The sequence below is a fragment of the Pyrus communis genome, chromosome 9 (genome assembly GCF_041283825.1).
Source record: "Pyrus communis isolate YQ-2024b chromosome 9, ASM4128382v1, whole genome shotgun sequence".
In the NCBI taxonomy this organism is placed as follows: domain Eukaryota; kingdom Viridiplantae; phylum Streptophyta; class Magnoliopsida; order Rosales; family Rosaceae; genus Pyrus; species Pyrus communis.
In genome coordinates, this window is record NC_142573.1 from 27,964,146 (window position 1) to 27,987,771 (window position 23,626).

At 35.6% G+C, this 23,626-nt stretch overlaps 2 protein-coding genes across 7 annotated transcripts; one reads left to right on the forward strand and one right to left on the reverse strand.

Annotated features, from left to right (window-relative positions):
• The first annotated feature begins 11,382 nt into the window (after positions 1-11,382).
• Positions 11,383-13,202, forward strand: LOC137739502 (WRKY transcription factor 23). Its single transcript, XM_068479092.2, has 3 exons — positions 11,383-11,950; positions 12,175-12,318; positions 12,485-13,202. The coding sequence occupies exons 1-3, from the start codon at positions 11,517-11,519 to the stop codon at positions 12,960-12,962; spliced, it is 1,056 nt and encodes a 351-aa protein (XP_068335193.2). The 5' UTR covers positions 11,383-11,516; the 3' UTR covers positions 12,963-13,202.
• Positions 13,203-15,021: 1,819 nt separating this feature from the next.
• LOC137739760 (flowering time control protein FCA) lies at positions 15,022-23,543 on the reverse strand. 6 transcript variants are annotated; one of them, XR_011069108.2, is made up of 16 exons: positions 23,053-23,543; positions 22,336-22,406; positions 22,087-22,165; positions 21,325-21,407; positions 21,177-21,228; positions 19,433-19,497; positions 19,075-19,141; positions 18,463-18,542; positions 18,302-18,366; positions 17,545-17,601; positions 17,174-17,453; positions 16,458-16,595; positions 16,134-16,331; positions 15,728-15,793; positions 15,553-15,596; positions 15,022-15,444 (listed from the first exon to the last, which is right to left on the reverse strand). XR_011069108.2 is itself a non-coding variant. In XM_068479459.2 (15 exons), exons 5-14 carry the CDS (start codon positions 21,214-21,216, stop codon positions 15,737-15,739), a joined length of 1,047 nt encoding a protein of 348 aa, XP_068335560.2. In that variant the 5' UTR covers positions 21,217-21,228; positions 21,325-21,407; positions 22,087-22,165; positions 22,336-22,406; positions 23,053-23,543; the 3' UTR covers positions 15,022-15,444; positions 15,728-15,736. The 6 variants fall into 6 exon arrangements, 2 of the variants coding, with proteins under 2 accessions (XP_068335560.2, XP_088555870.1); XR_015966407.1 differs by having other exon boundaries at positions 22,068-22,165; positions 23,053-23,470; XR_015966408.1 differs by lacking the exon at positions 19,075-19,141 and having other exon boundaries at positions 23,053-23,470.
• Positions 23,544-23,626: the final 83 nt, after the last annotated feature.

Here is a 23,626-nt window from a genome sequence, read left to right on the forward strand (position 1 = left end):
AGCCCATGCCTAACCCCAGCCCAGTTTTTGGGCCTGGACCTCACAGTTCTCAATTTACTCAGCCCACCCATGGGCTTTGGCCCTATTATTTTGGGCCCCGAGTTTAAATGCTTATTTTTTTAGGCCCTATGTGGGTCCAAAATGTGAAGCTCCACCTCACTGCAAAGAATTTGCGTCCCGATATTGAAGATGAGACGGATAACCCGGTTGAAAAAGTTGAGAAAGCTAATGCTCTGATCTTCATCCGAATACATATTCATGACACACTGCAACCCAAGTACCTTGCTGAGAAGGATCCACGAGCACTCTGGGTTACTTTGGTTGATCGTTTTGATCACCAAAATGACATATTCTTGCCTGAAGCAAGACATGACTGGCAGCATTTGTGCTTTAAGTCTGTGAATGAATATAATTATGAAGTTTATCGAATCCGATCACTTCTTAAGCTTTGTAATGAGAACTTGACCGAAGATGATCTTCTGGAGAAGACCTATTCGCACTTCTCTGCTATTAATATTGTCCTGCAGTAATAATCTAAGGCTCAAAAGTTCACTAAGTTTTCGGATTTGATCTCTATTTTACTTTTCGCTGAAAAACAGAATCAGTTGTTAATGAAAAATCATCAAGCTCGACCTGCTGGGGCGACTGCTGTGCCTGAAGCACATTATAGCATAAACAAACACCCAAAACACCAAAATAGGCATGGTATGGTAGCCAGAAGCCATCTCATGAAGGTCAACAGAGCCAAGACCCATCTAAGGGAGGAAAATGAGCTCAGAAACGCCCTAACCTGACTCCCAAACCCCCAAACTTCAAGAATAAAGGTAAAGCACCTAAAATTATGGATGCAGACATGTGTTATTGTTGTGGTTCAAAGAACCATTGGTCTCGTTTTTGTCGAGCTCCCCAGAAGGTTGTAGCTTAATATTATTCTCGTTGTAAGAAGTTTGAGTCAAACTTTGTGTTTGTGGATGAACCAGAAAGTACCGAGATGGAGGTTTCTGATTTTCAGGAGGATACCACCCCTATGGAAGATTAGAATCTTAGACATAAACTATTTTCTAGTTGAAATTTAGACAATGGGGCTGAATTCCACATAGTGGCCAAACCCCCCTTGTTTTTGGTTAAATTTTCAACAATTTTCTTTTATGTTTGGATTATTTGTTGGTGATTTGTTTTTAAATATTAAGTTTTTAATTAAATACCATCCTTGGATACTTAAATTATTTCGAATGGATATTTTTTTTAAGAACTTTTATGCATGTGACTGATTCAAATTAATTTTTATTTCTAGGTATGACTAGTGAGAAAGTTAGTTGTCTGGCAGTTAGTGCAACCACGCACACCGTTTTGTAGGAACGAACCTATTTCGCTAACTTCATACCTAAGAATGCACCTCTGATAACCCTGTCAGAACCATCCAACCTGATCGAATGATACAATAAGGCACATATAATGTTGTCCAATGGTACAATTTTGACTATTGATGAGGCACTATATTCTCCACATTTCGGAAAAACGTTGTTAAGTTTCAAGGACATTAGAGATAATAATTACTACGCTGAAACCTATGTAGAAAATGGAGGTGAATTTCTATGTATCACTTCCTACGAATATGGTCAAAAGTGTATTTTATAGAAGATGGAGTGTATCCCAAGTGGTATGTATACTATGACCATAAGCCCTATAGAAAGCCACTATGTGGCCGGCCCTACCTCTGGGACCGCGCACGAAATTATACTTTGGCACGATCATTTGGGACATCCTGGACAAGCAGCGATGCATCGTATTCTCAAATCATCACACGGCATCCACTAACCCGAAGTTTAGGTTCAATTCAAGGAATCGTATGTCAAACCTGCTCCATGGGAAAAGCTTATTATCCTTTTTATGACAAGATTCATTGGAATCCTTATATTTTCTACGAAGGATTCAGGAGGACATTTGTGGACCGATTCATCCTTCATGCAGACCATTTAGATATTTTATGGTTTTGGTTGACGATTCCACACGTGTGCTCGTTGTCCACAAAGATCGTTGCATTCTCCAAACTGTTGGCTCAGGTTATCAAGTTCGGGGCTCATTACCCTGATTATTCGATTAAATCTATTCAATTGGATAATGCTGAAAAATTTACATCTAAAACTTTTGATGATTATTGCATGTCGATTAGGGTTGAAGTTGAACATCCAGTACCTTATGTTCACAACCAGAACGGCATGGCAGAGGCATTCATTAAGCGCTTACAAATGATTACTTAATCGTTGGTCATATGTACCAAGTTCCTGATCGCTGCTTAGGGCCACGCAATATTGCATGCAACCATGTTGATCCACCTGAGTCTTGTTGCAACCCAACCATATTGCACCCTTCAGTTGGTTACTGGATATGAACCCAACATATCGCATCTGTGTGTTTTTTGTTGTGCGGTCTATGTGCTGATTTCGCCGCCCTTACGTACAAAATAGGGCATCAACGAAGGATGGGAATTTATGTCGGATATGATTCTCATTCGATCATTCGTTACTTAGAACCTTTGACAGGAGATCTGTTTACCGCTCGTTTCAAGGATTGTCACTTCTATGAGACAGTCTTCCCGTTGTTAGAGTAAGATAAGAACATCAACGTTCCTGAAGAACGACATGAATTATCGTGGACGACTCCCACTTTTTCTCATTTCCCCGCATCGCTCAGTCTGAAACTAAATTGCAGCGCATATTAGATCTTCAGAGTATGCCAGATGCTTTCACTGATCTAGTGTGAGTGACAAAATCACATATTCTAGTTGCGAATGTGCCTGCAAAGATGGATGTACCACATGTACGACGGACTTCCTCCTGGAGGCTCAGGTCGCCAGTTTGGCTGATCCACGTACATTAGCGGCTAGCCAAATATATGCCCCTACACAAAAGCATGGCAAACCTCTTGGTTCAAATGATTCATACCCTAAGAAGAGGAAACCCACGACACAGGCACCTAAAGAGCCTATTGTGAATCCGACTGTCACTTACTCATTCTATCCAACTAATGAGGAAATTCTAGATTACGGAAGAGTCCTTGAAGAGACGAATCTATCTCCTGAGAATCGTGAGATTTATGATAGCTTAGATAGCTTAGATGATGTTTGGTGTAGAAATGAGATGATCGTCGACAATGCATTAGCATATGCAGTAGCTACTAAGCTCATGTTGAGCGATGACATTGAACCTCGTTCTGTTAATGAATGTCAACATAGAACTGATTGGTCAATCTGGAAACAAGCAATCAATGTCGAACTCGATTCGCTTGCGAAATGTAAGGTGTTTGGACTTGTAGCTCCTACTCATCCACATGTGAAGCTCATTGGCTACAAATGGGTTTTCATTTGGAAGCGTAATGAGAAGAACGAAATTATGCGTTACAAAGCTCGTTTTGTTGCGCAAGGCTTCTCACGACGTCCTTGAATTGACTGTGATGAAATTTATTTACCCATTATGGATGTGATTACTTTTCACAAACTAATAGTTTGGTAGTTTCCAAAAAACTGAGTATGCCACTGATTGACATAGTAACTGCGTATCTCTATGGAGATCTTGATACAAAAATTTATATGAAAATTCTCGCAAGGCTTACATTGACTGGATCAAATATTTCCAAACCCCGGAACACGCTTTTAATTTAGTTGAGGCGTTCACTCTACGGTTTGAAACAATCCAGAATAATGTGGTATAACCATTTGAGTGAGTTATTGACTAGTCAGGTATATGTGAACAATGAACTATACCCTTGTGTGTTCATTAAGAAGTCATATTCCGATTTTACGATTGTTGCAGTTTATGTTGCGACATGAATCTCTAGGAAAGACTCGATAATGTCTCGATTAAGAGATAGAGCACCGTTCGAATGGAATCTTAGTACATCAACATGTAGACACTAGACTGGTGTTAAAGACATTTTCCACTACCTTAAGGGTACTACGAATTTGGGCTTGTTCTATCCCTACGAATCCTCGAGTGATGCTGCACCCCTTTATCTCGAGTCGATTCTCGCCTTGTTGGTTATGTCGATGCAGGATACATATCTGATCCGCACAAGGTGCGCTCTCAAACGGGTTATGCCTTTACCGTTGGAGGCACTGCAATCTCTTGGAGATCAACTAAACAGACCTTAGTTGCCACTTCATCTAACCATACTCAAGGGGGAGTGTTATAAACTTCTTGTTTAAGTGTGATTGTGTAAATCCTAGATTAGATTTGATTCTAGTTATTCTTCCCTATTAGGACTTGTATGGAGGAGAAGGATTTCTTCTCTCTCTAATTACTATAAATAAAGGCACTGCATAGAGGAATAACACATCCTCTACACAACCCTACAAACACATCTCTCTCTATATTTCCTATGTGCCGCCAGCCCCCTCTCCCCTTTCAGTTAAATACAGGCCACAACAATTTGAACAATTGTTCAATCAAAATATTTTGAAATTCGTACATATATAGAGAATTGTTATTAACATTTCAAAATTTTCATTTTGCACTCCTTACAAGTATATTATTCTTTCTAAATACAGAAAGTTTGGAGCGCAAAATAAGAATTTTAGAGTGCTAACAACAATTTTATATATATAGTATTACAACTCCCGCAATTTTGAAACTCTAAAATAATCCGATTTCAAATTTACTGAATTCGGCATGGGTTTATGAAATTCTAAAATTTTAGTTCAGAAATTTAAAATAATATGCATTTCCGAAACTTTTTGAATTGAAATTGTAATATGTATTTCCGATCCTATCTGACCTAAAATCAGGGGTAGAAGTAGATAGGTGGCGGGCCGATAATTCTAATTTATTTGTTTTATTAATTAATATATTTTCTCGATGGTACATGTTGTAAACAAGAATAAGTATTTTCTTAGCATTAATAGTTTAGTTTGTTGTGCAAATGAGATCTGCATGTCAAATGGCAAGTGAGAAAGGCGAGAACGGAAAGGTACCCAGAATTACTTTTTTTTTTGAAGAGGTTTCTCTCCTGAGCTTAGGATGAGGATCCTCCTGACGAGTTCATCCGAACCATTCAAATTTAATCTAACAGCTTCAAACAAAAGGATTCTCTAAAAGTTATGATAATTATAACCGATGGATTAAATTTGAACGATCTGAATGGATTGGTCAGGAGAATCCCCATCCTGAGCTCAGGAGAGGATCCTCTTCCCTTTTTTTTGGGCTAAGATAGTTTAATTTTTGGGCAACAAATATGGCAAGCAACCCATTAAATTCTGATAACTTGTGCCCATTGATTGTAAAATTTATAACACATTAGCTATTTATAATATTTTTGTGCAGGGGAATACTATCATACAGTTTTTGGAGGAAAAGAATATGAAAATTTTTCAACGGGGTTTGGAGTAATTTCAATTAGGTATGCATGGAACAATATCACCTTTTGTTATTATTCCACTTAAATTATAACATCTATATTAATTTTTATTAATATAATTAAGAAGGCTAAAGTTCATTTCCAGCAAAAACTAAAGTTCATTTCAACTCTAAATTCATTTCTTACTTTGAAGCTAATGAAATTTCTCACCGTTTGGCAAAGTTCGAAATGTCTCTCGACAAAAATCTCCGTTAAAAAGCTTATTAGCCACATTCTCTCGAGTCCCGTTTACATGTAAATTTATATATATTAAGGCCCAGCCGAATGGTTTAGCTTTGACTTTCCGTCCATGTCCCATCCCATTCCCATGTGCAGCTCTCACCTCACCTCAACTTTTCAACTGAGAATATGCAGATGAGGTTAAGACTGATGACTCACGAAATATGACTACACCCCAAAAGCAACACATTCACTGGTCACACACATTATATATCAAGCGGAAAAAGCATCCCAAATGACTATGTCAAACTTCTGGAAGTAGAGCTAGCATTGAAATATAGTAACAAAATAGCTTAGAGAACATCCATTGTTAATTATATATATGTGTGTGTATATATATATATGCATGTTAATGTTTGTGATTTAATTAATTAATTAAATTGTTGGTCACATGAACAGGATAAGTGAGTGTGAGGCTTCTAGACTCTAGTGGGTGATTTCTTTTGTTTAAATAAGGTAACGGTTTTGGTGGGAGTAAGAAATACGTAGCCAATTGTAAAGCATGAACAAATGAGTTGCATGAAACTTTAGCTTATGGCCCGGCAATAATGGGGGCAGTTAATTAGTCACTCTTTCCTTCAATGCCTCTTTCATGATTTAGAAGAAGAAAGAAAAGAAAAGATAAGAACGTGCTACCTTAATACGAATTGATGCTTTCTTTTAATTTTTTTGAGGTTTTTGCTTACGTTATGGGTATAAGAATTATTTTATTTTGTAAATTTTCCATCCGTTTATTGTCACATAAAATAAAAATGTGAATTTCTCGTTTAAATTTACCTTACTTCTTCTATTTCTAAATTCTTAGGTTCTTTTCTTCTCTAATTTTTCTGTTAAATAAACATGCTTCAAAAAGAAAAATAAAGAAACATCATAAGAATCAAGAGAGAGATAGAGAGAGAGGAAATATTCTTGTTACAAGGTTTTTGTGGTTGTGATAGAGATGGGAGACACCATGCCAAACTTATTAATTAGAAATCCCTGTCAATCGGTCGGCATCGAGAGCTTAATTGGTGGTTCAATATGGACCAAATGCCATCCAACATATGTTATCGTTGGTAGGGTAGGGTCTCAAACGGTCTAGTAGTAGAGCGTTTACTTTCTTATTTGTCATCACATCTCCTCCTCTTGAATTATATTTAGCCAATTAATTACTAATGTTGAGCTCTTTGTGTTATCTCACAATTACATAAGAAGAGTACAAAAGTAACCGAATGAGTCCCATGACATTTACTAAATGTTAGAGTTATTATGATACATGCTCTATTAACATATCAACTCCGTAATTCGGAAAGTTTGTAAGGAAAATGGAAAGAGGCTATGGGTGGAATAGAGCTCGGTAACTTTTGTTTAGAACTCATTCGTGGTATGAAGTTCATATAAAATCTCATTTTGAGAAAATCACCTTAATATTTCTTATATAAATATAAATTTTCACGTGTCGTACTTGAACAGTGATAAGAGGTGAGATAGTCCTAGAGAGATTATCTTTTTTAAAATATATTTTATAAGCTATATTAAGTGGTTGTTAATGGTTCTTTTTTTCAATTTTTTAATTATAAAATTTTTACTTTCTTGGCACATCATATAATTTATGAAATATAGTTTAGATAATGACTGATCTGTACGTTAGTAATAAAGAAATGCTATAAATACTCTTTCAAAAGTGACACTATCTATAAACCTTTAGTTATCTCATATTTTTTTACATAATGATTATAATATTGATACTATAATTAATGTTAAATTATGAAGTATCATTAAAAGCGTAACATTTCTCCCATAAATATAAATTTAACCCGAGAAGAAATGGATTAGGGTTTGCCGATTTAAATAGCAGAGGCATGGACTCGTGAGTTGTGACTGTGGTCATATCTTGGGCTCTGAGTCCGGAACTTGGGCTTGTAACGGACGGAAGAGACTTTTCACAACAAAACAAAAACATTTTATTTAATTAGTATTGCGTTTTGGCCTTTTTTGAGCTCCTAAACGTACGCAAGAAGCAACACTAGTCAAACAGTTGCACACTAATATTATTTTATTTATTTTACAATCATCTCTGGTAGACTACTACCATTATATTATTTATCTCGAAAGCGTGTTATGTAAGAAACCCAAAATATTCCAAAACCGCGTTAAGATCCATTACAAAACATAAACCAATTAAACTTGAGCGCTAATTACGTTCTCCTTGTTGTGGCTTATATTTAACTGAAAGAAAGAGAGATGCAGCAAAAAAAGAAAGATAGATGAAGAATAGGTTTGAGAAATTTTGTGTGTTATACTCCATACTTTGTGCCTTTATTTATAACAATAAGAAAGAGAAAAACTTACTCTTCAAGTAATACAAAATTTAATTAGAAATATCTTATAGATCCTGAAGGATTCCTATACATATCTCTAAATTTACACAATCACATTTGTATTAGAATGGAGATCACAACATTCATATTTTTCTCTCTTTGTTTCGTTTCTCAATTTTAGGACGATGGATTTCCTCAATTGTTACTTACGAATGAAGTGCTTTGTTTTTTGTTTTTCACAAACTCTAGTGTTTATAGGTTTAAAGTTAAACTATAGTTTTAATATCGAACCAACATCAAACTGTATAGGTTTTTTTTTTCTTTCTATCGTTGCAGTAAACCGTCATCTACTTTTCTTCTTTTTTGTTGTTAGTTTTAACAGTATTTATGTGCTATTTTGTTACGTATATAATGGACTAATTACGACAATGAATTGAACTTATGAGTTTAGTAGTTGAGCTTTTCAATATATGTGTGCTAATTTATTACATGCATAATCGAGATTTGAATTGACAACTAACTTCAGCAATGAAATATTGAATTGACGAGTCCTTCAATATTTGTGTGTTATTTCATATTACAAACGTGGTCGAGATTTGAAAATGGCAAGATGAGCAATGAAATATTAAACTCACGAATTTAGCAGTCGAGCCTTCCAAATTTCAATATGTATGGACAATGCTCGACTATATAACGAGGAGTAATACTAGAAAAATCAAATTTTTAGACAAAATTTACAAACTAAATGATATGTTACTAATAGAAAATAAACACGTTTGTCAACAATTAAATAATAATTCAATCATCAACTTTATTATGAATTAGTTTATAAAATTTTATCTATAAATTCAAATCTTCTTCACATTGCTTTATAACAAAATCATACAAGAAACTTGCGTAGGGAAGGTAGTAATGGACGAACACAAAAAATTAATAGTATCAGGAGGGCCATTGCAATGATGGTTTCTTGCAAAATCGTAGCTCACATAAAGCACTAGTGACCTCAGCAAGCATATATGGTTGAGTGTATCGGTGTATGAAAAGATGTATCATCGGGATCGATGCATCAACAGCCACAACCTTTACTTAAGAAAGTATAGTAGAGGACAATGATATAACTACAAGACTAAGATGTTCAATCATTTTTTTTCTTTTTTCGTTTGGCATGCATGAATGGCGCTCAATAAAATCAAAAGAACACGAAAGTAATCAAATGGTATGATCATTTTATTTTAACTATAAAATAAACAGATCAAATTCTTTCGTTATGCAGTTTCGGTGTCAAATGAGTCGGCATCTTTCGTTATGCAGTTTCGGTGTCAAATGAGTCGGCATATTACAGTTATATCTCTCGGGTTAAATGATTCGTAAAACAGAGCTAGTAACCTGCAAAATACATGAGTTCAAAATAGCAAACAAACCTTACCCGAAATATATTTATAAGAATATGAAGCGATAATTGTTTTACCATGAAAAGTTGGAAACAACATAATTAGAGTCCCGGATTTACACGGGAATTGTGTCAGCATGTAATTTTTGTGTGTCTCGTGTGTTCGTGTGCGTAGTACGCCCACACGTCCATGGGTGAAGTTTGCCCTACACATCATACAAATTTTCACGACCAAAAGAGAAAAGACAAGTAAAAAAAGACGATTGTTTCTTTGGGATTTGCATCCCCTTTTTCTTTTTCTTTTTTCTGTAGGTATTTTCTGATCCTTTGATCTTCATTCGGTGCAAGATAAAAAGTAGCTAGGGTTTTTATCACCGACTATATAAAAGGAATATAATATAATTATACAATTAGTTTAAAAAACACATGATTTCACACCTGAATTAAAAAAAAATTGATACTCTTATCGTATATTTGATTATGTTTCAATTCATTGGATTAATTATCCAAAAAAGAGAAAACTCTCGTACCTGATCTCCACCTAAAGTTTGTCCTGTCCACTGTTTTTATATGCGATATAGGGAGTATCGATTTTATATTAGGTTTCGTAGATGCATCGAATATAGTAACTATATCCTAATTATTCCAGTTAAAATTTACAATATAAATAACAACTTGTATTGAATGATTTTACTTATAATTATCTTTATATCTATTTATGATAAAACACAATATTTACTGAGATGTACAAATAATTACGTAAAACAATATTCGAGTGATTATTAGTCGTCGTTGACCCGACTGATCTAAAAACTGAAACAACTACAACTTAAATAGAGAAATGCTAAGGAAACATTACCCTTTGTTACCTTACAATTTAACGTCAACCGTGTCATATTATAAAATATTATGCTAAAAATATGAGGTAACAAAGTATCTATAAAGAATCTCACTTTTAAAAGGTTCTCTTTAGCATTTCTCACTTAAATATATCCTAATTTTAACATTTTGAATCAATGAAGGACATCGTCGACCTAATTTATATAAGATGGTAAGTCCTGAGAAAGCAGACAGTCGTGGATCTTTTCGGTTCCAAAAAAATGAATAGACGTGACATAGCCACCAACAAATTCTTTTTTTTCTTAAAATAAAAAATTTTGAATCAGTCATAAACGTCGTCCGCCTACCATATATAAAAGATAGCAAGGTATAGTGCTAGTGTTTAATAAGTGGGAATTTCTGTAAAATAATAACTGTCTAATTCAGTATAATCTCCAAATAAAGTAATATATGTTAATGAAGTCGATCCCATAATTATTATTCTAGTTAATTATTAATTCATCGAGGATATAACATATCCTCATCCTGTATACTTTACCTGCAGCACCAATTACAAAACGCCACTACCTTTCCATTAATTAAATCTCCTCCATTTTTATAATATGGTTTTGCTTTGACTATTAAATTTAATTAAGTCGACGAGCATTACGAAATTAAATTATCAAATAATCAAAAGATGATTAGAAGAAGAGAAGTTCACAGCATGTAATCTGTGTAGCCGTAAGAAGGTCACGTGCAACGAAACCCCGTTCACATTACATAAATTAATTAATAAAACAAACGGGTTAACCGGTCAAAGGTCCAAGTATGAGGGTCGACCATTTTGTCGGAGGATCCGGCTTCTCTACCTTTCCACTTGCTATACATTCTTATTCTTTTTTATTTTGTGCAATCATAATTAAGTTATGATGATATTTTATATTAATTTTTTTTATAAAGATAATAAGATAAAAAATAATAATAATAAAAGATATTAACATAATTTAACTGTAACTGTACAAATAAGTAAGAGGGTAGAGAATCCGGTCCTTTGTCGGAACCATTGCGTTCAAATTTTTTTGCCACTGCAAACTGTCTTTCTCCGTACAAAACCCATGACCTCCAATTGCCGGTCAATCTTTGAGGCCAGCCCAAAAACGCTCACTCTCAAATCCCTAACCCCCAAAAGCTCTCTCACTCCTCTCTCTCTCTCTCTCTCAAAAATCTTAACCAGATGAAACCCTACCCTACTTTCACTCTCTATATCTTCTCTCTCTCTCTATGACAAACAAAACCCACTTTTTTTTCTCTCTCTTTCTTTTTCTCTCTAGGATTTGATGAAGTATAGATAGTAGTTTGTGTACTGAGAGTGAGCTATGGATGTGAAGAAGGATGTTGGGAAGAGGGAGGACAACAATATGAATGGAGGAGGAGGATGCGGATTTTCCACATCACCATTTGCAGGCATGTTTGATTTCTGTGAAGGAGAAAAGAGTTCATCTTTAGGGTTTATGGAGCTTTTGGGGGTTGGGGTTGGACAGGACTATTGTCCCACTTCCCTGTTTGATTATTTGCCGCAAACACCATCCACAGTCCTGCCTTCATTAGTTTCCACAATGGGAGGAAAAGACCAATTGTCTGCTGACTACTCCTCTTTGAATCAGCAGCCTGCAACACCAAACTCTTCGTCGATTTCGTCGGAATCAAGCGAGGCAGTGAACGAAGAACACACTGATCATAAAGCTGCCGCAGACCAAGAGGAAAATAATGAAGAAGAAGAACATGATGAGCAAAAAAAGACCAAGAAAGAGTGAGTTTTTATTTTACTTTTTAATCGATTAATTTCTCGCTTTTCTTAGCTTAAAGTTTTGTATTCGAGAGATACCGATTTCGTTACAGATGAAGATAGAAATGGGTTTTCTTGGAGATTGAAAGTTTGGGATTTTTGGGTAAAAGGGCAAGTCAAATTTAATAAAAAGCCTGGTGAACGGTGAGATATTAATGCTTTTGTAATTTCTTGTGTTGGGAGAAAAGGTTGAAAGGCAAGAAGGCGAGTCAGAAGAGGCAGAGAGAGCCCAGGTTTGCATTCATGACAAAGAGCGAAGTTGATCATCTGGAAGATGGCTACAGATGGAGAAAGTACGGCCAGAAAGCGGTCAAAAATAGCCCCTTTCCCAGGTACCAAAACTTCAGTGCCAAATTAATCACTTCCATCTGCACTGTTGGTTTGAATTAATCAAAACCAGGAGAATAATTTAGTAATGGGGTTTCGATCAGAATCTCAATTACATATATGTCATGATTAAATTTTGGTGATGTGATGAAATGATGATATGTTTTGTAGGAGTTACTATCGGTGCACAAGTGCATCATGTAACGTGAAGAAACGAGTGGAGCGATCTTTCGACGATCCGAGCATTGTTGTGACTACTTATGAAGGCCAACACACTCATCCGAGCCCACTCTTGCCTCGCCCAACTCACACTTCAGCTTCTGCTTCTTCTGTTGCTTCTGCTTCTCCTTTTGCACCTAATAATTTTGCCATGCCATTAATCCCCACAAGAACCCTATTTCCTCATCACTATCAACAAGTAGAGCCGTTTGCAGATAACTCCTCTCCGCCTTCATCAGCACCTTTTAATTTTGGTAATTATCATGCGAACGGCTCTTCGTCGTCTCTTACAAATGCTACTAGTACCACTACCCGCCTTGTTCATCCCGAAAGGCGGTTTTGCTCTCCGGCAACCGGTTCTGCTTTGTTAGCTGACCATGGCCTTCTTCAAGACATAGTCCCCTCTCATATGCTTAAGCAAGAGCAGTAGATTTATGCTCACTGCCCTTGTATTTATATAAATATATATATATATATATAGACATATAGATATGGATATTATCATCGTGAGATAGTGAGATCCTCCCATTAGAGCTACTTAATTATGTACTAATTTAGCTTGCTTACTGACTTTCTGTGTTAATTATGTTTTGTAATATGGATGGAACATGGACTTTTGAATCCAATGCAGGTACTACTAGGCAGTAGCTAGTTAACCTCTTTTTCTTTATATTTGTTCTTTTTTCATTTTTTTCTTTTTTTTCGTTTTGTGGGATTGTGGGGAATGAGAAATTTTTAATTGCGATTGAATTACGAATGGTATATCATGTGTTTTTTACGTAAGTAGTAGGAAATTTTATTTTTTAAATTATTAATTTTTTAACACACATATCACATCATTTGTATAGTGACTAGTACACGGGGTGGTACATCACGTGTCAGTATACAAATGGTGGGATATGTGTGCTAAAGTGGGATATGTGTACTAAAAAGTTAATCACCTAAAAAATAAAAATTTTCACCACTTCTATTAAAACACGTTGTACACTACTTGTATTTCCGTCACAATTAAAATTTTCTCTTTCGAAAGAGCCTAAAAGAGGAGAAAGAGAGGTGGGGTTGGGGGATGTAAAGTTAAAGATTATGGTAAAGAGAAAAAAATGGGTTGTTGTATATTTAATTCTTCAGACCCCTTGTTTGTCCTTATGTCTTTGTTTTTCTTTGTGAAGGAATGTGTATTGATTTCATTTGGGTACTAGTAGCAGCAGCACTGCGCGCAGTCATGCTTTGAGGGTTAGGTTTTGGACAGTCTCGGCACCCAGTATTATGTAGGAGCCTCTTCTCTCTCTCTATATAACAATTTTTAAACTCTTTTTTAGGAATTTGTTCTCAGAATTTCGTATTTAATAAGTTTTATGTAATTATACTAGAAATGTATAATTTAAATTCAAATGAGTCGGCATACTAGCTAAATGAATGTGTTGTTTTTCGTGCACTCAAATTTAAATTTTTTTTTTTATTTGTTTTTTTTATAATTCAGATTCATGTAAAGTAGAATATTGATTTTATTGAGGTAAAGTAAAAACATTTTCTCATGGGGATTCACATAAAATCAACATTCTAGAAAAAAGGGCTGCAATTTTTGAAGATTTGGTGACATATAATGCGCGCTGGCCCCAAACTATGTACGCGTATGCGTATTTTACAAGAATTCTCTCCCCCCACCCCTACCTTGGACGATCTATGCTGTCAAATCTCACCCTACATATTCGGTTCATTGAATTTGAATAAGATATAAGGGCTTATTAATTGATTTGTCCTTGGAAATTAGGTTGTTTCAAAATTTAATTTAATTCACTCGTTTAATCTAACATTTGAAATTACACTTTTGCATCAATACACAAGAGAGACTGACGAGAGTTTGAATTATAGTCACTGAAAATAGAATTGGAATTGTTTTAGCAGGCAATTTGGAGGCAAAGAGTTGTGTAAAAATTAAATATCAATACTACATTTTATTTTAACATTTCTTCAATGAAATAGACAAAAATAGGTTGCACATAGACTAAATGAGACTAAAATGGTAATTTTATAGGATAAAGTAAGACAAAACCAGCTTAAAAGGTAAAGTAAAATTAAATGGCAGTTTCACGGAACACATCAATTAATAAGCTATGATATACATTCACAAGCAAAGTCGAATCACCTTCATATTCGCTTCATTTACTGATAGAATAAAGAACATCGAATAGTAAATACCGTCAAACAAATTATAACTGATTTAACGAGTCCTCCATAATATGATCTTTAACATACCTAGATATACCTAAAAAACACAACTACAAGGGATTTCACCAAATATCTCCTCTAGTTGGTGCAGAATCCGCTTTGCATCTACAGACAATGTGTTTCCACTCTCGTACCACTTGCTTCTTTTCCTTTTTGGCAAGTATGTGTAAGAACAAATACGATCGGTTTGGGTAAAATCTTCATAAAGTTCAGCAAAAAGATGTTTAACAAAATTATTGTGTTCACATCATATGGGGCAGTGAGGGCCAAAGATTAACTTTCTAATTGGGAATAATTACTTCAGTTCATCTGTAAAATAACTGGACTATGGTACAAATCTTGGGGCAAGTAACGCGTTGATTGCACGACACTAACAACCCACCATAGTTAAAGCTTGGGTGGGTACATTTTTATACATGTGTCTAATAAGTAGAAGACCCCCTGTTCTAAGCTTACACCACTATTGTTCACCAACTAAGTGCTTCTTGAATTCCCCTTGCCTACAGAAGCAACTTAAATATGAATATAAACTGAGAAACGATTAAATACGATTGAAGAAATGAAGGCGGAGGGAGTGAACACAAAATTTCAGGATCTTGCAAATCTTCCAACAGCTAACTAATGGTTCCCTCAGACCGGACAGGCTTGCAATTGTCTTCTCTAGAAACAGAAAATTGACCATTCTGCATAAGAAACAAGAAGAATGATATGAACTTTATGAATAGGAACTAAGTAGGAGGGCCGGAACGGAACTAGAGGACTTTGTGAGACCCCATTCATTTCCTGTCTACCTCTCTGAATCCCGAGTTTTCAGAGCAATATCCCTGGATAGACCCTATAAAAGAAGACGAGTCATAAAGGCAAATATAAAGAAAACCCTTGGTTTCTCCTGCATTGTTTTTTATTCGAATGTGATTCCTAAAAGACACTTATAAGCAGAGGCATTGTTAAGTACAAAATCTACACCTGTCAAACTCAGGTTGGGCCAACTAGAGGACTTGTTTGTGGCTGGATTTGCAAATGATCAAGTTCCTGCAAAATCACAACATCAGCCTATATCGTCAGACATTATTTACACTATAAAGGCCTTTGGGAATTCCTGAACAGAAATTCTCCCTTCTTACACAATGAGTGCATGGTGTAAACAAAACCATTCCAAAACATAACCAGATTGAAGTTTTATACTCAAAGCGCGTATGGTGGTAGACACAATAAAGCGTGTATAGTGGTAGACACAATTTCTATTTGGGCAATTCTTATACTAGCTGCTGATTTGTACAGGTATGATGCTTAAGGCGACAAGACACTCAATTTACACTACAATAGAGAAACCAACATCTCAAAAATCAGTTATGTGAAAATGAATACAAACCGTTGAAGACAAGGAAGGTTTCTGAAGTTGGAGTGTCTGATGGAAGGCATGTGTCTGAATCTCTACGTGTGCTTGATCACTTTGTTGTATAGAAAGAACCGATGTAGATTGAAGATGGTGAGATGAATTTTGCAGCTGTGTCTGTGTCTGTGTCTGTAATTGTTTCTCAAACAAGGCAAAATCCTCAGGCTTGTCCCACTGCAGACCAGATAGCACATACATTAATCGTATGATCCCTATTCTTTTTTATAAGACATTAACCATATCTTCTGGTACTAAGAAACCTAAAAGACATGATGAAAATGGTCAAGGACTGAAACATACTCTGCTTTCACAAGTTTCACAATTGTAGTAATACTTGTATCCATCAGGGCAGGTATGTTCACTCCAGTCACACTCTAGAGGAACTGCAGTTTCATGACTTGAAGCCAATGCAGGTGAGGTAGAATTGCTAGCAACTGTCTGAGGATTGCATCCAGTTCGTGGAGACAGTTGAAGCCATAAAAAAACCAACGTAGTTGCACAGTTCCCAATATTACAGCATGGCAGAAACGAATTTGCAAAGTCATATAATCATTGTTAGTATGTGCCCTGCCAATCTTGTATCATATAATAAACCCCACAGAACAACTGAACATGCATTCACACAAAGTTTGTATCCGCCAATAAAAAGCTCCAGAAACGACTAAAAACCATTCATCCAAATAAATAAAAAATAACTAAAAACCTCCTACATTAATACTTCAAGGGTTACTAGAGACAATGTTGTTACTAGTGCAAACTTGACTTCATTTACCAAAAGAAAAGAGATTACTCCCTCGCACATGCATGCTAATTAAACCTTTAACAAGATAGACACGATTCTTGTAGTTGTAGAGTGCCTAAGCAAACAATTCAATGAATACACAGGGTGTCACAAGCAATGGCCACATGACATTTTTGTGAAACAATGCTCATGAAATTATCCTTTACAAACGCTGACCTGTTCAATCACTGATAAAGTTCACATTCCGATCAATTTATCATTGTTGCGTACTAACCTGAGAACTCTGCTGCTGCCCAATAATTTGCCCAGATGGCTGTGTCAGATGCTGCTTCTGGGTCTCATTAGCTTCTACTTGAGAAGTCTGAGAAGATCTCTGTGTATTCTGTGTCTGTTGTAAAGGCATCCTACACAACTGTGGTGGTGGCATGACAATGGAAGCTTGGGGTTCTGGGTTTGCCAATTGGGGAATAGGTGGGTTTGAAGTTTGTTGAACAGGATACGGTGCACTATGAAAATTATGCCCTCCCATGGGATCACCATGATCAGATACTAGCCTGCAACAAGTAAAGCAGAAAAAGAAAACTCAAGCATAGTACTAAACAAAATGAAAAAAAGGGGGTAAGATGCACAAAGACAGACATGTACCTAAATGGTTCTTGAGAGTGGGGTCCAATGTTCCCGCTGCTAAATCCAAAATTTCCCCTAGAGAAAAAGAATGTTTAGAAAATTGTGTCTAGGATTAACTACTCAATATCAAACCAGTACATAATCAGTCATCCAGTACTGTATACATCAACACACCTCTTTGTCAGCCAACATTTCAGTTTACTTTAACCAAATCTAGAAAGTTACTTGTGGCTTTGGGTGACTGTTTATAAAACTATACCCGTACATGTGTGTGTAAACCTGATCCATCCATCAGATTATTTTTTGCCAAAAAGTGTGGTCAAGAACCAGTCTGGGAACACAGGTCAGGAAAGAGAACACGTATGCATATATATACTCTGTGTGTGTGTGTTTGGTGGTGTGGGGGGTGTTAATGTTTTGTTACTCCGGCAATTTGGTCCAATCACCCAAACTGTCCATCTGTTAGGGTTCCCTTCAAGGATCATCTCTACATTAATTTGCCTAGCCATTTGAATTATTACCATCATCATATGAACATTTTAGCAAAACACTATGCTAAATATATTTATTTAATCTTGGTCATATCAACAAAGGGATTATTGGTTTGGCCAATTTTTTTTGTAAGGTCATCCTACAATGGAATCTACAAAATGGATCGCTTGAATCATTGGGAGATGGGCCCCACATGCATCCCTTTTTCCTTAAAATGAGAGATCTCTATTTAAAATCTTCTGCATATGTAGACAAGTCAAAGAAAACTACAGAAGATTACAACCTTGATTCTATTCCCTTTGGTTTCTTAGGATCCGCAAAACGAACAAGAAGCGGCTGAGCACAACCCTGAAGTAACATAGAAAAGAAGAATCAAACTAGTTGATGCCTACCAAGTGTAATCAGACTACTGATAAATGCTAGTAAGAAATAGAAAAACTTTACTCTCATAATGAAGGTTCCATTTAATGCTTTGATTGCTGCCAGAGCCATATCTATCTGGGAAAACTTTACAAATCCACACCCTAACCAAAAAAAAAAAAAAACAACATTAACCACATCAAGGAGACACAAACAGGTTATGCTTCCATAAAAATATTTCAATGATTTTACAAAATATACAATGACTAAATCAAAGAAAGAGACTATTTCACCATTATTACTAAATGGGAACAATGTTTGAAATTTGAATACATCCCAACTGATGTTGCCAGTGATAAAAGCGAAGCTATTGGCTATAGAGCCCACTAACTAATTCCACCCTTCTAAGAAAATTAACAAGCATACAAATCGGTTCCTTCTTTTGAAGTAAACTAACAAGCATACAAACCAGTACCGCCCCCCCCCCCCCCACCCCCCCTCCCCCCCTTTTTTAAGTAAATTAACAAGCATACAAATCAGAATGGCTTCATTTATTGTGATGTCAAACGGAACCCAGGACATCTTTCGGTTTTTGAGGCAGGAATAATCAGCGCCTACAATGTAAGATATGTTCAATCTACATGTGACTCAAGTTACAAAGAATAGAGAGATGAACAATGAATACAAAAGACATACCTCGACTCTGCCTCAGTTCATCACGCAAAATGTAGACATCTAAAACAAGACCATATGGTGAAAATATCTGACATACACAACACCATATAATGATCATCTTGAAAATAGTTGAGGGAGTATATAACCAAAAATGGGTTTGGAAAACATTGTTCTTTCACTGCAAGTAGCATGCATGGGTGCATAATAATCAAGTATATCTACAGGAAAAGATGTACATGCATAAAACATAAAAAATAAAAAAGGATATGTGCGCACATGCATGATACATATTAACATATATATTGGTTGTACTGATAATACATGAAGGAATTATTTAGGTGGAATGGGATAAATAAATTTCAACAAACGTAGACCTTACATCCTCAACTTCTTTCCACGAAGCTTCCTTGTTAAGGCCATTGACATACACTTTACCAAGTGTCTCTACCAAGAGGACAAGAAAAGAAAAAGTCATCAGAAGCTGAAGATTATAAGGGGCCCAAATAGGAGTGTTTCATACAAAGTGTTTTACTCCGTAACTTTTGTTAAAGGCACTAAAAGGTTCTATTAACATCCTAATATGGCCTGCAGATTGATCTGGAAGTGCGTTCATCACATAGAAAAACAATCGAAAACGCAACCTAAATCCGTCAATTGCAAACACACAATACACATTCTATCATCATTATTAAAATTCAAACGCAATTTAGAAGATACTTTATCATTCTCTAGCCAAACATAAACAAGGATAAACAAACTATTTCCTCTCCTACAAAATATACTATAAGTCATAACCACATCTGGGGTCACCAAACTTGAAATTGGAATTCATGCCTTCCTCAAGCACAATGGACACTATTGCATTCCTTTTCATTTATAACCAAATAAATACACCGATCTTGATTATTTTTTATTTAAAAGGGTGGTGGATTTTAACTTGACAAGATCCCAGACTTTCATGTTACCGAAAAAAACAACTAAATCTTTCCCAAGTTCAGCAATCATAATCAATAATGAAACCTCTAAATTTCAAGAAAAGTTCATTCATTCAATCTATATCAAATGAGGGGTGAGGATAACAAAATTTTGGAGCATATCTTAATATTCATATCTATCTACTCGAAATGTCAGCACCGGGACTTTCCATACATTTAATTTTCTCTTTAGCATTTTATCTATTTAATTAATTATACCCCTCGAGTTATACAGAAGCAAAATTTCACACAATTGAATAGCATGTAAGCATAATTTATCGTGGAACCTCAAGTAATAAAAAAGTAAACAGAGAATTAGAGCCACAACCATTTCGTTTGGCAGCGGTCGAATAGCTTCTCCTTTTTTAATAGGTCTCTCATTTACTGTTTCGTCAACCATCGTCAACCAAAATCTATGGTTTGCATTAATATTTCTTTTAACTTATGTTGGTGCCCTTTTAAATATCAAAATATTCATTCTAGTACCTACTATATTTTCTCAAAGCAAAGTGAAAATAGCATAGCTTTCATTCTGTACGTACGGATCACATAAGCTTATGCTCTTAAAACACAGTGGTCCATCTGTATCTAACAAGACCCTTGATGAATATGAAATTAAGTAAATTAAACCAGAATGCCTGTAAAACAGATAATTATCAAATTATTTTGCATCAAAATGACGTATCTATGAGACAAGAATGTGATAATGAAGAAAAAAGGAAATTGCATTATTTCAATACTGTATGTCTCACAAGTTCTTAATAGGATAAAAATCCACCTAGTTTTATATTCATTATGGATCCTGTTTGACACATATCAAATCAGTATTTTTTTTCCACATAACTTTGATGTTCAGTATAAACTTGTTTGATGCGTATCAACCAAATTTTTAGAAACACAAAGTGTGTGCAAAACAGAGGTGAAAAGCCAAAGTTATGGCATAAATTTTGAAAAAATTATTTCATTTTTTATTTATGAATTTGGGCATGCTTATGAGTGAATGGAACTAATAAAAAAATTTGTATCGCAGTTACTCTAGAAACTCTTACAGATTAAGAACACAGATCTAACAATTCGTAGGATACTGAGTTGCTGGTTTACAATCCATAAAATGGTTCCATAATAATTCCTTAAACAATAGAAAATTACCAAGGCGTTCCAATTCCCCATCGGCATATTTAACTGTCATCGGGAAGGCTTCCTGGACAAAGAAATTATGACAAACAGGAAACTTAATAACATGATGAATGACATCAATAGACATCTATTGTGTTCATCTAGCAACAACTAAACTCACCCCAGGAAAATAGTGCTGATTATTTAAAGCTGTAATGGCCCTGTCTGCTTCATGTTGTGTTGCAAATTTCACAAAACAAGTTCCTGCAGGAGTAAAGCTAAATCTGTTTGCTTACTTTCATAGTTGTGGAAATACAAACACCCAAACACAAATGGTGGTAGCAAAAAAATGTTAATTTTTTAAAACTTGACTACCTCAAACACAGTAACAATCACTAATGAAGAATTTTGGAAATAATTTTTTTTTCTTGGTAAGCTATAGGGGAAACATGAGCAAATGGGTGCTCTTATCAGCCCCTCCAAAGACAGAGAAACAGAAACATCATTTCGTTGCTTGCACTAACAAGCAGTGTTTAAAATATCCACAAAATTGTCGATATTTCCGTCAATATCCGAAAAATCAAGGATTGATATGGAAGGGGGGTGGAATGCAAACTTCACCCTATATAGGCGAGATAAAAGAAAATCGATGAATATCGATGATATTTACCAATTCACTACAAAAAATTTGCTGAAACCCATTGTAGATTTTGAACTTTTGAATTTTTTCTCTAATTTTGACTAAATCTAAATGAGTTGATATGCCCAACTCATTGCAAATTACCATAATTTCCGTCGAAGGCAACCGATATTGATATTAGTATCGATATTTCCATAAATTTACATATCGATATTTCCACCTATATTGATATTTTAAACACTGCTACCAAGGGGAATTGAACCAAGATTCTATCCTTCACCCACCCCATAATGATTGAGGTACCTTGTTGGTGGCCAGTCCTCTTATCCCGCAAAATCACAACCTCAACAACGCTTCCAAATTGCTCAAACAAGGGGCGAATCTAACATTTAGAAGAAGGAAAAAAAATGTCATTTTATAGAATTAACAGTTACAAGACCAATGCATGAATTTGAAAGAGAAAACACGCTAAAACACAGCCATTTTTGATAGGTTGTACAGAAAAACGAATACTAAAGACATTTTGACAGCTCAAGGGGACCTATTACTTACAAGTTCCTCTGTCGCTATTCGGGAAACCTGTGCAACATAAAGTTTAACATGTAGGGCGCTTTCAATGTTATCTGAAAGACAAAAACCACCAAATGAGAGAAACAGAGGTATTACAACAAAAATAGCTTTGGAGGGGATACAATAAATAAACTTGAAACTAAAACACAAATGTGGTTTCCATGCGTTTTAAAAGTATTCTGCTAAACATTGATAAAAACTTTCCCTAGATGATAAACAGCGAAAATGAGTAACATTAGCAATACATGGCAGTATTATTGTCAGCCTCGACTGATAGATTGTTTCGATTCGACTATTTTCCTGCATTTTCTTGCCCACCAAACAGAGCATTAAGGAAAATACAAATGTATGTAATAATTAGTAACTTTTGTATTCATTTTGATTAGTGGAAAATTGGTCACCAGCTTAACTTACTGTCAAACTCCACCAATACAATGTTTGGGTTCGACCATTTTCCTGCGTTTTCTTAACTACCAAACGGAGCATTAAGGAAAATACAAATGTATGTAATATTAGTAACTTTTGTTCATATTCATTTTGATCAGTGCAAAAATGGTCACTAGCTTAACTTATTGTCAGCCTCCACCAATACATTGTTTCGGTTCGACTATTTTCCTGCATTTTCTAAGCTACCAAACAGAGAATTAAGGCAAATACAAATGTATGTAAAAGAAGTTGATATAGAATTGATAATCAAACCTGGAGAGAGTCCTTGATTATGCTGAGACCAAGCCCTTCTGCGTACAGAAAAAGGCACCGGATGGAAGGGGCCATTAGAATGGTTGCCATGATGGTGGTGGTCGTAGTGGTTGGAATCCTGGTGGTGATTGTGGTGGATAAGATGGTTGTTGTGGTGGGCATCGACGGAGGGCCAAGGCGAAGAGGAAGAGAAAGTCCCAGGCTGCGAGACGCGCTGGGACTCCAGGTGGTCTCCGTGCCTCTCCAGCTTCGCAGATTTTGTGCCTGGATTATTTTATGCGAAACCCTAACCCTAAGCCTAAAATTACAGACCTGAGCGCAATTGAAGAAGAAGGCGCCACGCTACAATGGTGGAGCTCGCGCGCAGCCGATTCCTTCTCACTTAACGAGAAACAGTTACTGGTATATATTTTGTTTTAGGTATTACATGAGCCCCTATGCAATTTATCCAATTTTGGTCAAGTATAAATTTCTTCGAATATTGTCGTATTAGATCGTCCCGATAAACGTCAAAAGATAAATATAAAATTTTATTTTAGTAGTTGACATGGCAATTTAAGATTTTTTCTTTCTC